At 52.0% G+C, this 13837-nt stretch overlaps 4 protein-coding genes across 4 annotated transcripts; 3 read left to right on the top strand and 1 right to left on the bottom strand.

Moving 5' to 3' along the window:
• Window positions 1-1106: 1106 nt before the first annotated feature.
• On the bottom strand, window positions 1107-5111 carry SEC8 (exocyst subunit). Its single transcript, XM_062910138.1, has 2 exons — window positions 2266-5111; window positions 1107-2196 (listed from the first exon to the last, which is right to left on the bottom strand). The coding sequence occupies exons 1-2, from the start codon at window positions 4947-4949 to the stop codon at window positions 1521-1523; spliced, it is 3360 nt and encodes a 1119-aa protein (XP_062769024.1). The 5' UTR covers window positions 4950-5111; the 3' UTR covers window positions 1107-1520.
• RAI1 (decapping endonuclease targeting mRNA) lies at window positions 4911-7214 on the top strand. Its single transcript, XM_062910137.1, has 3 exons — window positions 4911-5704; window positions 5762-6662; window positions 6888-7214. Exons 1-3 carry the CDS (start codon window positions 5615-5617, stop codon window positions 7070-7072), a joined length of 1176 nt encoding a protein of 391 aa, XP_062769023.1. The 5' UTR covers window positions 4911-5614; the 3' UTR covers window positions 7073-7214.
• Window positions 7215-9018: 1804 nt separating this feature from the next.
• SMI1 (Cell wall assembly regulator) lies at window positions 9019-11479 on the top strand (the record flags this gene model as incomplete). The annotated part of the gene is made up of 3 exons (XM_062910136.1): window positions 9019-9746; window positions 9804-9856; window positions 9912-11479. Exons 1-3 carry the CDS (start codon window positions 9739-9741, stop codon window positions 11477-11479), a joined length of 1629 nt encoding a protein of 542 aa, XP_062769022.1. The 5' UTR covers window positions 9019-9738.
• A 1050-nt stretch (window positions 11480-12529) lies between these two features.
• Window positions 12530-13612, top strand: VPS68 (Vacuolar protein sorting-associated protein 68; the record flags this gene model as incomplete). The annotated part of the gene is made up of 2 exons (XM_062910135.1): window positions 12530-12625; window positions 12702-13612. The coding sequence occupies 2 exons, from the start codon at window positions 12530-12532 to the stop codon at window positions 13122-13124; spliced, it is 519 nt and encodes a 172-aa protein (XP_062769021.1). The 3' UTR covers window positions 13125-13612.
• Window positions 13613-13837: the final 225 nt, after the last annotated feature.

The following is a 13837-nucleotide window of genomic DNA, read 5'->3' as shown; positions in this document are numbered from 1 at the left end:
TGGAAGGCTTCGCGGGCTTCTAAATGTTACGTGATGACGGGAGGGAATGAGGGTCGGCGGATGTTGGGTGGGCGGGTGGCGAGGGTGGTATTGTTGATGGGCTGGGAAAGGGGGGAGGCGAAAAGGGGCGGCCGCCGGGGGGAAGGGAAGGGAAGTGGTTTGTTTTTGTTTACTTTGGTGCCGAGGGAGAAAGAAACTTAGTCAGGGGTGGGAGGGGATATGGTGATGGTGGCGAAGGTGAAGTGTTGTTTTCGAGGGTTTGGAGGTATAGTGTTGTTGGTTCTGGTGTTGCTTTGGATACCTTAGGTATCCTATGGTGGCTGGTATATGTCAGGTGCCGGCCACATGTGAGGCGCCAGCAGAGCTGTGAGAAAAGTGATGATATTGTTCAGCACTACGAAAATCAGCTCCGGAGAGCAAATACCTATCCCTATCAACAAACCTGACCTGTGGGCCACAAGGCAGAAGCCCTAGGAGCACCTGACTGAAATCCACCGGGAGCAACACCTCCCACACCACAGAATTAAAATTCGACGGGCATAGAGACGAAAAGATTCGGTTCCCAATGTCGAGTGCGCTGATATCCATCATATGCCACCCCTGCTCTTCTGGCGTGAACGATGGGCACATGTATTAACAAATGAGAACTTCCTCGAACTAGCATGAGGCAAGAGACACAGAGCTTCTATCTCAAGGTTCCAACTTCATGGATTGACGACAGATGATCTAGAAAGTGGTGAGTCAAAATGGCACCTGCTAGATCGTACTGGATCCTGCTTCCGCAGTGTGACTGGTTAGTATGTATCTTTCTGTCCCTGTTTGACAGTGATTTTGCAGTTATAGGAATCAGTGAAGTCAATGAGGAAGTGGGATATTAGAGAAGGCGATAAGTATATTCCTGTGTTCCCGTGGACAGTGGAAGATTGGCATCTCTCTGAGCTCAAGTCTCTCTAATATTTGTACATAGAACACTCCTAGCATTAGGGGAAGGCATAGTACAGGTGTGAGAGTCACCCTCACACCAAACGAGGGTGTTCGTTTCCGAATAGCTACATGTGATAACTACTGTATAGGCAAGTCACATGTACAAGATGGCACTTCGCAGGTCAGACAAGAGCTGCTAAGACACAGCTCCTCATGTCTTATCGAAGACACAGGGTTTTGCGTAAGTAGCCCGCCGATATTACAAGTTGATCCACTGTCAGGTTGATGTGAAGGCTGAGACAGAGCCACACACTAGTCCTCGCTGTAGGATTCCTATCAAGTCCTCATAACCTTACCTGAAAAACTTGTAAGTCTGAAGGAGGCACTTAGCAACATATTTCGTGCTCTATACCAGCGAATCATACTCCGATAAGGGTTCTCTTCCTGGAGTAAAATACTCAACTGCACAGAACAGAATGCCACAGCACCTCTCAAACCCATCACCAAGTAAACACACCACCGCTCACATTTCAACCATTTCTCATTCCTATCATACCATAACCCCCCAAAAAGATTTAAACACCCCCCTCTAAAAACTATTGCTGCCACATATACTCACTCAACCCCAACAACCTCTCCCCCAACTGCCTCTTCGCCTGCGCCGCCACCCCCCTCTCCCGATCAGCCAGCTGCTCACTATAGCACAGCTCCAGCAGCGCCTTCAGCTCATCATAGCTATACCCCTCCCCCTTCTTCCCCCCCTCCTCGCTACTCCCCCCCCCCTGCTGCCGCCCAGCATCCTGCTTCGCCCGCTCAACAATCGCATCCGGCCCCTTCTCAAACAACTCAAAATACCCCATCGCCCTCCCCAAGTCCACACCTTCCTCAATGTTCTTCAGGTTCTGCTGCAACACCCTCACGTTCAGTTTCATCCTCCCACAGCCGTTGAGGTTCATCGGGTGGGATACCACGGGCGCGATCTTGATGAGATAGGCGTTTATCAACAGACCTAGTCCACGGCGGATAAAGAGGACTTCTCGTTCGCGGAGATACCGGGTGGTGGTTTCATCGTAGGCGACCATCTCCGCGTTGAGGGACAAGATTTCTTGGTCGGGTTCCGTGACGATTTGGTCGAGGGTGTAGGGTGCTGTGATGGTAGGGGAAAGGGCGAGGGAGAGGGAGTGGACGATCCGACAGCGGACCTCCATGTGAAGGGTGCGGAGGGCTATGGAGGCGAGTTCCTCGTAGGAAGTTAGGATGCTGTCGAAGGATCTAGATCAAAATGTTAGTATACTGAGCCAAACAAAGAGGAGGGACAAAGAGGAGGGACAAAAAACATACTGCACCGTCTCCTGCGTCATAGGCAGGTACACCGGCCCCTCCTCCGCCGTGGCCTTATTAGGGTCATTCAGCAACGTCCACCTCTTCTTCTCCGGCTTCGGCAGCGTCGCCGCCGACGGCTTGGTCGACGTGTCGTTCTCGTTCTTCGTGATGTGCCGCAGGCCCATAACCTTAACCGTGAGCCACTTCATGCTCGTGTACAGCAGGCACAGCGACGAGATCGTATCCCTGTCCTGGATGATATCGCTTGCCTCCAGCTTTTGTTCGTTCGTTTTAGCAATCAACAAGCCCGCTTCTTTCCGGAGAAGCTCCTCGAACTCTTCTGTTGCTCCCGAAGTCTCTGCCTTCCAGAGGCTCATCACCGTGTCGTGAATCTCACTAGGTTCCAGTGCCATGACTGCCGAGGCACGGAGTTCTTCGGAAGTGGATGCTTCTTCTTGGGTTTTGGTGACGAGAGCTTTGTACCAGTTGAAGCAGCGGTCGTAGTATCTCAACATCTGAGTGATGATCAGTGAGCTGAGAGCCTGATCATGTGGGATCGTACCCAGCATGCGGCAGAAGGCTGTGATGACCGTAAAGAAGGCGGTTGTCCCCTTGAAAATAGGTCTCTTGGCGACATGGGCCCATTCCGAGTCTTGCAAGAAAGCATCCGCCTCCCCAAAGACGGTATCACTGAGCTTGCCAAGAGTCTCATCAAGTTGAGGCTGGAATACGTTGACAAGGAAGTTGTCCAGAAAAGACGTCAACGTGCTCGTCGCCAGGTCAGATCCAGGGGGTACGATGCTTTTCAGACGCTGCAAAAAGACAAGCGTCGGTGGCAACAGTAGGCTCATGTTGAAGACACTCGGCTCAACAAGCGACTTGTATGTCCCACTGCTCTGCTCTCTGCCATACCCAGCCCCCAAGCTCTTCCTTGTCGCCGCAGCATCCGACCGTGGCACCACCAATGCGGACTTCTTGCTGTTTTTTCCAGAATTGGAAGTCAAACCAGGGACAGCATTCTGAATAATATTATCCAGTGCTTCATACTCGGCCGTCATCTCCGCCGACTTAGCGTCCGCTTCCGAGAACTTGAAGAGGTGTTCCCTGGCGTCCATATGGCCATTCAAACCACCGCCTGGTCTCGGTGACGAGCGGAACTGGTACACATCAGCGTCGGTAGTGACATAGTTGTGTAACAGCGAGCGGATTTCGTTCTGGTAGAGATTCCACAGTTCCTTGAAACTTCCCAGAAGAGCAATATTGTTGCCGGCTCCCTCACGTCGGATGAGGGACTTGATCGACTCGTGGAACACACGGTGGCCTTCGGCGATCGCCTCGAATTTGCCATAGAGAGTCCAGAGCAGGTCATAGATGACATCTGCCCTCATCTGGGTCTCCCGCTGGCCATATATATGTAACCCGTTAGAGCCGTTCGATCCACCACGTAATGAGCTAGGATGCTTCTGGTCAATATCGTTGATCGTCTCGTTGACAACAGCAAAGAGCTCAACAGGCAGTCGTTGCTTCAACATATCGACGGCAGTTTCTAACCTGCCCAATCTGTTCAAAGATTCAACCAAGAGCGTAATATAGTAGAAAGTATCGGCCTCGGGATTCTTTTGGGGATCCTCAGCCACAGACCGGTCCCAATCGATGGACTCGAAAATGATATGAAATGGGGCAAGATTGGAAGTATCCTGGAATACCTCGTTCATAGCTCCATGATGTTTGGTGAGATTCTGCCACCGCTCCTGGCAGTAGGGGGATTTCAAGTAGAGATGTTCGTGCAGTTCCTCGACCAAGATTTCCATCAGTGCCGTCTCCTGGTTGCCAAGATAGCTGCGCAAGTCACTCAGCGCCCCAATCCCGTCCAATTCTGGTTTCGTTAGTTTGCGCAACGCATTTTGCAACACTTCGACGGCCGTGAGGAAGCGCTTCTCGGATATTCTGGCTTCCAACTGATCCGGTACCGTACGCAAATCATCTAGCTCGTTTAATGTCTGTAGCACATCGTCATACATGCGAGATGTCGCGTGTAGCTTTTTCAGTTCCGGGTCTGTCGCACATAGAGCCGTTTTTGATGTGGCTAGAGACTCCTTCAAGGAGCGCACCTTTTTCTGCGAGGCCTGGATGCTGCCCTGAATCTTGTGGAAGGTTCCGATGGAGCTGTTGAAGCCCTGGTGGTACTCGTGGACAATCTTCTTGAGCGAGTCTTGCAGATACTGGTGCGTTTGGCGAAAGTTGCGATATTCGTGGGCGCGGCCGACCGAGCTGGTGTCGAGCAGCTGTAGTGCCAGCTGTACGGGGATGCAGTCGTTCTCCAGCATGGCTGGCCATTCCTGCTTGATCAGCTCGAGCACCCTCCCCATCTCGCGCTCGGCGTTGGTCTCTGGGGCGGATCGCTGCATGGCGCGTTCGTTGCGCTGGGCAGATCGTGGTGGTGGCCCATTACGGAGTGAGGGCGGAGGTGGTTGTCGGGAGCGAGACTGGACCGAGTCTGAATTTGAGTTTGGAGCTGCGCTTTGGTTCACCGCCTGACGTGGTGGCGGCGCGAACCGGTCGCTGCCATATCCCTCTCCGTATGGGTCATACTCTTCGTCCTGGCGACTGAGATTGCCGTAACCTCCTCCTCCTCCTCCTCCTCCACCACCACCTCCATAGTTGCCGCCGTTGCGGTACGACTGGCCATAACGGTTGGCCATTGTGTAATTCGAGGATCCTAGGCTGCTGGCTACCGAGTTCGAGCGTTCTTCATTATCGGATCATTCTCTGGTGATGGGGTCAAGTCGAGCTGCGTGATGCGGCCGGCGCCTCCGAGCTCCTGAGTATGGTGATGTGTGAAGTCGTCGGAACTCTTGTTGATGGTCGTTGGTATTCTCTGTTGCCGTCTGGCCCCTGTCAAGCAATGCACCTCCCCCAGCTGCGGGAATGCGGGCGGGGACCCACTCGCGAGGGGTACCTGTTCAACAAGGTACTTGGTATCTGCCATCAGATCGCTTTGTTTAATAGATGCCCTGTAATAATGTCATGAGTTTGAATCCACAGAATCTCTATTCTTGAACAGTCATTCAGTACAATTATATCGTGATTTTGCTTGCTGTATACCAACCTTTAAGCTGTAAGCTATTCCCTGATATGCCTGCAAGGTACAGTGGATTGCTGTTCCCTTGGGCTAGGGCCAACAGCCAAGCTATCTCGGATTTACACTCATTCATCCTACCCTCAAACTCGTTTGCATCTTGAGAGGCTTTCTCTCAAGTTAACAATTTTTCAACACTATCATTTTAAGGTGCTGGGTTGTAGATGACATCGGTAGCACGACATATCCCTAGTTTGACCAGCCACTCGTCAAACACCTCTCCCCAAAATGGCACAAAACAGCAATGTAGCTCGATTCCCCATCGATGTCATCCGCCTCACAGCAGCCACCACACAAGCACCCGTTAAGAGACCCAGAGTAAGACCGACGACCACTCACCCCTTCACGCTATAAACATACTAACTTCTCGCCCAGGAATTCACCTGCTTCTCCTACGACAAGAACCACAACCTCCGCCTCGACGACTCCTCTATCAAATGGTACTACCCACCTCAACCCCCCGCCCTCCCCGCCAACCTCTCCGCCGGCTTCGACAAGTTCGACAAGCACGACAGCCAAGACGAGCACCTCGACAGCCTCCTCACAGCCATCGCCCACCACGAGCAGCAAACCAACCAGCCCATCGATGCCAAGTTTGTCACCTGGCGAGGCATGATGACCAAATTCCTGATCGCCCCCTATCCGTATGACGACGACGACGGCTTCGAAATGAACGCCACGCTCTTCCAAGACTGTATCTTCATCGAAGAGAACTGGGTTTTTGCTGCCGAAAAGAAAGCCAAGCAGAATTCAGGGTGGAAAGGTCCAATATCACAGGAAGAAATGACGTTTTGGGGTTACAAGTTTGAGACGCTGGCTACGATACCGCGGCCGTGGGCGGAGACGTCCAGGGAGGTGATTGAGAATAGGGGCGATGAGGTGGTGAGCAACAAGGAACAGTATTGCTCTGTTGTGAGGTCAGAGATAGGAGGGAAGGTTCTCTGTTTTGGGGGGGAGGTGGATGCTATATGGGATATGAAGCCAAAGGAGCCGGGGGCTAAGATCAACTGGGTTGAGCTGAAGACGTCCAAAGTCATCCAGAGCCCGAGGGATAAGTTCCAATTCAACAAGAAACTGATGAAGTTTTGGGCGCAGTCGTTTTTGCTGGGGGTGCCGAAGATTGTTGTTGGTTGGAGGGATAAGAAGGGGATGTTGGTTTCGTACGAAGAGTATGAGACGAAGGAGATTGATGAGAGGGTGAGGAGGGAGAGGGATGGCGGGCAGTGGCCGTGGATGCCATGGGTGTGCGTCAATTTTGCGTCGGAGATATTGGATTGTAAGTTGTCAATCTTTGTTGTTGAGAGAACCTTCACAGAGCGCCCTTATTTTCTTACTGCCCCCTCCCTACCTATCTACCTACCCTTCCTATAATATAGTAAAAGGCCTGGAAAGAAAATTAATAAGCCTTTGAATTATCTTTAACGGCCGTTAGTTATCTTTTAAGGCTCTCTCTTGTTTTTTTGTTTTTGGTAACATTTCAACTGACTGGTGATGTCAATAGGGATCCAACAAGTAATCAAGGCCGACCCTCAACAGTCAGGAGTGTGGAGGATTCGATTCGATGCGAAGTCAAAGGTTGTCGAGTTGTTCAAGGTCGAAGAGACGGGTCATGGAAGAATTTTAACGGATGAGTTTGTGAACTGGAGGACAAGACTTGCGTCAAGTAATCAGCCCCAAGATGGGTAGACAGTGATGGAAACTTGAACAAAAAAAGAAACAGTTTGATGGCAGCGCCGCGGACGATAGACCGGAAGGTAGGGGGGGGACCATTAAGGGGTGGGTTGAAACGTATTTGTTTATGTAGCGTATCAATATCATTGTACTAGGCATGAAATGAAGATGTGTTTGAAATGTGATTATTTGGAGCTATGTTTGATGGTTAAGCCGGGCTGAAGTGGACTTTGTTGAGTTGGCTGATGGTGCACCATAGATAGCATAAGGAAGGCTCAACAGCTGGAAGTGCTATGTCTTGTTTACTTGGTGATGGAGTCGACAACAGGTTGCTACGGTACCTGATGGCGCATTGAATCATGTACGCTCTGGCAGCCTGAGTGAATACCACTGGCCCTCAATAGTTAAATGTGGCGATCTGAGCATCGGGCTGTGTGGAAGGCGAACTTTTCTATATATGTGGTCTGCCTCGGGACCTGGGCTGTAGATCTTTTTGCATCTGGTGATGGATGACAAAATATGGGGTTGGTGTTCAACGCTGGCCGGCCGGACAACAAGGTCCGAACGTCCGTAAAAATGTGCACTCGTAGCAAGATAGCCTGAGGGGCGTGACATTAAAAGTGATAGCATCATAATGCTACCTCTGTACCAAAAAAGTTTGGTACCCGGTGATTTGGGGTTTCCTATCTGGATGTCTTGGTTGTTTCCGAATAAGGAAGATCGCCATTGGGCATCACTTACACCTCACATGCACCTTGTATAAAAAGTACGACAGCCTGTGGGCGGTGCAATTTATTGGGGACATGGAGGGCTTATTGCCACAGGATATTCCTGTAGTCACACACACGGCCAGTTAATCAGGTAACTATCGACAGGTTGTGAAGCTTGTTTTTTTGCTTGGCACGCTTGTGGAAGAAGGGGGATCAGCAGTGAGGAAGATGCGGGGTAGGGTCGAGATTAGTGGTTGTCAGCGGCGGGCAGTGAACGTGGTTGATTGATATGGTTGCTTGCTTTGGGGCCCGGCCGGTGTTGATGGCCATGTGGTCCATCCGATGATGGATTCTGTGCCTGTGTATTTGTTGTGCTGCAGATGCTGTGGTGTTGTCAGTGTCAGTCTTAGTGTAAGTGCGTGCTGGTCGGCTGGTGAGATGAGGCGAAAGAGATCAGATCGCTGTTCAGCTGAATACGGCGGGGTCTTTTGCGGTTGCTAGTGTCTAGTTGCAGTGTGCTTATGCAGGTTGGACTATGAATACCACGAGAAGATTTTAGTCGGGATAGCTAGCCAACGTGGATTCGTAACGGCAAGACACAGAGGCTGAAACAGCAGTTGGGTGTTGTTGTTGTCGTCTGATAAGGAGTGTTGGCGCATCCAGTGGGAGGTCCTGGTGTAAGCCACCCGCTCTGTTCTGTGCTGCATGAGAGGGAGATCGAGAGTTGCAGATGCAGAGATACCGGTACACGGCACACAAAGAGTCCTTTTGCTTGAATATATTTGGAGGGTGAGTTATGTACGGTTAACGGAGTGTATTACGGGGTAGCAAGGAGTTGTTTATAAGGGGCCAGAACGTCGGCTAGTTCCTTGGGAGAACCCACTGGCATATCGAAATGAAACGGACTGGTAAAACAGAACCGAACCGTTGACTCCTGAAAGAAGCGTGAGAAGTTCCCCAAACACGGTCGCAAAAAGCTTGAAATTAGCAGCGTTCAAAAAATAAAAATACAAAAAAAAAAGGGTGACATTCCGTTCGGCAGGTGAGTGCTCGCTCTGGCGAAATCTTTCATGCCACGGTGCCATGGCCTGTCCCTGATCTTGCATTGCACGCCCGGCGTGGTGTCTGGAGCGAAATGAGCCAATCAAACAGCACGGCCCTTACACGGTGAACCCCGAGGGTGGGCAAGGCAGGAGGCAGTGGTGGGGCAAATGGCCCCTTTCCATTTAATGGGCTGCGGGAAAGGCATCCTTCCACCTTCACCGTTTTGAAGCGCTTGCATTGGTCAACTTTTCTCTCCTTCCATGCACGGAGCAAAGCTTGGAACATCATTGATCGTTGCACCGAGAGTGAAATTGCAAACCACTTCTTGTTTTCTTGCTGCTTGCCCGCTCTTTCTCTTCCTACCGCACGCAGTCCGACACCTACATCATCGGGCAACCTCTCTCTCTCTCTCTCGGACACGCACCACTCGTTTGCAGGTCCATTTTAGCTCGAGCGCCTTCGTTGTTGATTTTTCGGTTGACGGGTTCCCCTTAACTGGGCATGACGTGACAGCCAGTAGCCAGTACGTACCGTCTGCGCCGGGGCACGTTTTAGTCTGCCCGACCAAAATAGGAGACACTCAATTTTTGACCGACACTCGCAGCATAGAAAGAACAGTGAACACTGAACACAGCACAAGCAACACAAGCGCTACGCCGCCGCGACCCGGAACCAAACACCAACACGATCGCTTGACTAAAAGGGGGAACATACACAAGTGTCGACGACATTGTCGCTGAGGACGCTTCCTGCTGCGACAACTCTACGTCGACGCGCATCCAATCGTTTTAAACGCGGATTTCGTTCTCAACCGCCAGCAGTCGCATCGCGCTGTCCTCCCTCGCTCGCATTCCGGTCTTGTCCCTGCTTTTACACACCACACCGACAAACCCCCTTACGAATTTCCCCTTTCTCGCTATTGCCCAGATGGCTTCGTATGTGTGCACACTCTGAATAGTGACAACTGGCGAATGCTAATGCCCTGACTACAGATTCGGCAGTTTCTTCCGCTCTATGTGGCACGATATCACCAGCTATGACCGACGTCAGCGCAATTCCCAGTCAATCCCTTCACCGACTCATACTAACTGATTATGCAGATTCCTCATTTGACTCTCCGCAAAGGACAGGGCGCCATGTTCCTCTCCATGGCCGTAATGGCCTCACTTCGATAGCGACCGCCTCCGATTCTCGCAACGACATTTCCTCCCCTTACCACGACGAATCCACCCGCCCTTCGGCACACTTTGATGCCGCCTATGCCCCCAACACTCCCGGTCTTCCGATGAGCCCCAGTGGGAGGCCATATTCGCCCGGCATGAGATCCATCAACACACGGGCATCCGTCCCACCCGATGCTTTCGACATGCAGAGCCCCACCGGGTCGATTCCGATGCAGTCTTTCCAGGATGGCCAGCCGCCCGCGCCACCGATCCACAACTCGTGGAATCGGATCGACGCCTGGGCCGAGGAGCACTACATGGAACTTTGGGATCAGCTCTGCGAAGGCGCCACTAACAACGATTTGAACGATCTCGAGCACCAGCTCGACTGCTCCCTTCCTCAGGACGTCCGCGAGTCCCTGATGATCCACGATGGCCAAGAAAGAGGCGGCAACCCCACGGGCATCATTTTTGGGTCCATGCTTTTGGACTGCGAAGAGATTGTTCAGGAGTGGGAGAACTGGGTAAAGGTCAACCAAGAATTCCTGCTCGAGGCGACATTCCCCAGGCCCGCTGTGCCTTCCAAGATTCTGGGAGGAAGCAGCCACGCTTCGACTTCGGCGGCCTCGTCCAGCTCGGCCCCCGTTTCGCCCCAGAATGGCAACTGGAGACAAGAACTGCTCGCTCGTCAGGACAGTGTCCCCGCCGGTGCCATCCAGAAGGTGTATGCGCACCCCGCGTGGATCCCTCTTGTTCGCGATTGGGGTGGAAACAACTTGGCTGTTGACTTGGCGCCAGGACCCAAGGGTACCTGGGGCCAGGTTATTCTGTTTGGTCGCGACTACGACACCAAGTACGTAGTCGCGAAGTCGTGGGCTCATTTAGTGGCTACTGTTGCGGACGATCTTGGCAGCGGCAGATGGTTCATCGATGATGATTCGGGCGAGCTTAAGCTGCGCGAGTTTAAGAGTGCCCGCGTTGAGCCCGGTTATTTCGACATTTTGAGGTGGAGGTGTGACCAGAAGTATGGTCGTACCGCCAACAAGCGCAGGTCGATGGCTCCTCCAAGGGGTGCAACCAGTGCGCCCACTTCGCCCTATGCCAACGCGGCTGATTCCAACGCTGAGCCTCGTGGTCGGTCGCTCCAGAGGTTGAGCCAGATTTCACCCATGCCCAGCCCAATTCGGCCAGGTGTTGGAAAGGCGAGCCCATTGGCGAGAGTGGCCGAGGAGGTTCCCTTGACATCGGCGACGAACAGTATCAAGGTGCCGGAGAAGTTGGTTGAGGTCGACACCCCAAGACACAGCGGAGAGGAGAACAAAGAAAGTGCCCCGAGGTTAGCTGCCCTTGCTGCAAATGGCGAGGTCAGCCCTCCTCCCGAGGTCACCATCACTGAGCCTTCTCAGACAAATGGCACGTCATCAGCGCCTGGCAGCAAACGAAGCAGCAAGCAGGCCACCGTTGTTGAGGTGGAAGAGACGACACTGAAGACCATTGAGATCTAGAGCTGCAGGGGCGTGATGACTAGTTTCCCAAGGGAACACACTGCGCTCCTGCTGGCTTAAGGAGCCGGTAACTCTTTTTTTTTTTAACAGATGGCGACACAACGAAAGCAATTAATGGCGTTCTGGTGGCTTCTTTTTTTCTGTCATCACCCATGACCTCACAATTGGTGGAAAAGCTTGTTGTCTTGTCTGGGGGTTTTCTCTCTCATTGGGGCGTTTAAAGTTCTCTTCGGTTTATCGCGATCAACCAATCGCTGCTTTCTTTTTTCCAAGGGAAGGCCATATTTTACTTTTTGTACCATATACACATGGCGAGCCTGTTTTTCTTGCGGGTTGGGGATGGATGGATGTAGGCATTGCTTTGTCTAGGCCATTTCTGGAGACAGAAGATGCATGGATGGAAGGGACATGAAGGGTTGATGGAAGTGTATAATAGGGGGTTGTAGAAGAGATGTGTAAGGGAGGTGGAGGTGTGGTAGTTGGAGCGATGGCAGCAGAGAGCGTGGCATGCATGGTATTCACTGGGTTTCTGGTTTGCAGAGGAAGCAGATATTTGACGGTTAGTGATAATTGTGAAGAGTATCCATCAACTGTTTTGTGGGCTGCGAAGTAGTTGTGAAAAGTGTTGGTGAGGGTAGGGGTAATCACGTGCTAGTTTCAGCCTTTGCCAAGAAGGGATTGGTCTGGTTGGTTGGTGGGTCATGTCAGGTTCCCCCAGCCTTCCGCTTGGGACCAACTCCAAACGTCATGCGTGCCTGCTTGCGTTGCGTGCCTGCCGTCTACGTTCATAAGCTTCCACACCCACAACACTGCGATTCGCGGCGACAACGACGACAGGTTTTGATATCGCGATTGATTGCGGCTGAGAATACGAGAAGTATTCCAATCTTGTGACCGATAGCGATACCGCTGATCAACTCAATTGCGATACCGAAACCGGGGCCAGTCGTCACCGAGCTACGGTTGCAACATTTACGAGCTCTACCTCTAACAGCCCCGAACTATTCAACTCCGAGCAAGGGGAAACATATCACATAAAATACCATCATCATGTCCTCCGAAGAGCGCCTCTTCCGCTTTAGCAAGCCAGCATGGCTCTCCAGCGTCCAAGCCCGTAACGCAGGCGTGTACTTGGCCGGCGGTCTCGTACGTTTCCCCCCTCCTTCCTCTCACTCCTCCTCTTACCCAACACTTCTCTAACTCGAATGTCTGTGTGTCAAAGTTTTCCCTAGCATTCTACATCCTCCTCGACTCGGCCGTCTGGTCGGCCTCGCCCCGCAACGCCTCCCCCCTCCACGTCAACTTTGTCGACTGGCTGCCGTTCGTCTTTTCCTCCCTGGGGATGCTGATCATCAACTCGGTCGAGAAATCCCGGCTGGCGTCGGATAGTTTCTCTTATTCCGGGTCGGGGGTGGCGTGGAAGGCGAGGGTTGTGCTGTTTCTGGGTTTCGCGGCGCTGGCGGGCGGGATGGCGGGCGGGGTTACGGTTTTTGTGCTCAAGTTTGTCGTGCCGGGGGTGGGGATGCCGGCGTTGGGGATGGGGGTTGAGAATGTGGTTGCCAATGCGCTGGTGGGGGTTAGCACGGTTGTTTTGTGGGTGAGTCAGAATATGGAGGATGAGTATGCTTATAATTTGGCGCTTTGAATGGGGGAGGAGGGGTGGGGAAGAATGCGGGGGGGGACGCTGAGTTGCAGATGGTGGGAAGCGGAGTGAAGAGGTTTAAGGAAGGGTATGCTGGATTTTGGGGGAGATGGCAGAGGCGCAACGGGTTTAGGTATAATGCGGATTATGATATATCTGTTTTTGGTTCGAGGCACGGGTGGTAGTGATACCTATAGGTTGCTTAGGGATTTATGCTATTGGCTTTTGAGGTCTCTGGTTTCGATGTGAGCGTTTGAGCGGTTGGGAGGTCGAACGTTGTTGAAAAGGTCGTTAAAGTGGGATAAATCAACAACCGTCATTGACATCCAGGCAAGTGCTCTTCTGTCAGCGCCGATACTCCACGTCTCATAATACTTAATTAAGTAGGTACACTTCCCACTGCATTCTATGGACGAGACAGTTGGTTAAGTCTGATGGGAATGATGACGGGTCAACAAGGGATCTGTGGTTTTGGTCAAGTTGAGCCCCCCTTTTTTTTATTTGGGGGTTGGGGGGTTTCAATTTGAAGACTCCTGGTAGATTATTGTTACTTGTTTTTGACTTTCTTCAACTTCTTTGTTACCTTCTTCGACTTTTCTACGACATTTCTACCATTATTCGACGTTTTTTCAACTACCTTCTTTCTCGACATCGCGCTACCTCTCTGATTATAGGTGTTGAGCTTTGTGAGTGGTCTTCGTGGGACCGATAGTGGG

The sequence above is a fragment of the Podospora pseudopauciseta genome, assembly GCF_035222475.1.
Source record: "Podospora pseudopauciseta strain CBS 411.78 chromosome 2 map unlocalized CBS411.78m_2, whole genome shotgun sequence".
NCBI lineage: Eukaryota > Fungi > Ascomycota > Sordariomycetes > Sordariales > Podosporaceae > Podospora > Podospora pseudopauciseta.
This window is presented reverse-complemented; position numbering and strand designations above follow the sequence as displayed.

What these genes read in the sequence shown, in the direction of transcription:
- SEC8 (XM_062910138.1), bottom strand. Translation starts at nt 4,949, where the DNA reads ATGGCCAACCGTTATGGCCAGTCGTACCGCAACGGCGGCAACTATGGA. An exon ending in ATGACGCAGGAGACGGTGCA is followed by an intron (nt 2,197 to 2,265) that starts GTATGTTTTTTG and finishes ATTTTGATCTAG; the next exon opens with ATCCTTCGACAGCATCCTAA.
- RAI1 (XM_062910137.1), top strand. Translation starts at nt 5,615, where the DNA reads ATGGCACAAAACAGCAATGTAGCTCGATTCCCCATCGATGTCATCCGC. An exon ending in CACCCGTTAAGAGACCCAGA is followed by an intron (nt 5,705 to 5,761) that starts GTAAGACCGACG and finishes CTTCTCGCCCAG; the next exon opens with GAATTCACCTGCTTCTCCTA. An exon ending in TGCGTCGGAGATATTGGATT is followed by an intron (nt 6,663 to 6,887) that starts GTAAGTTGTCAA and finishes TGATGTCAATAG; the next exon opens with GGATCCAACAAGTAATCAAG.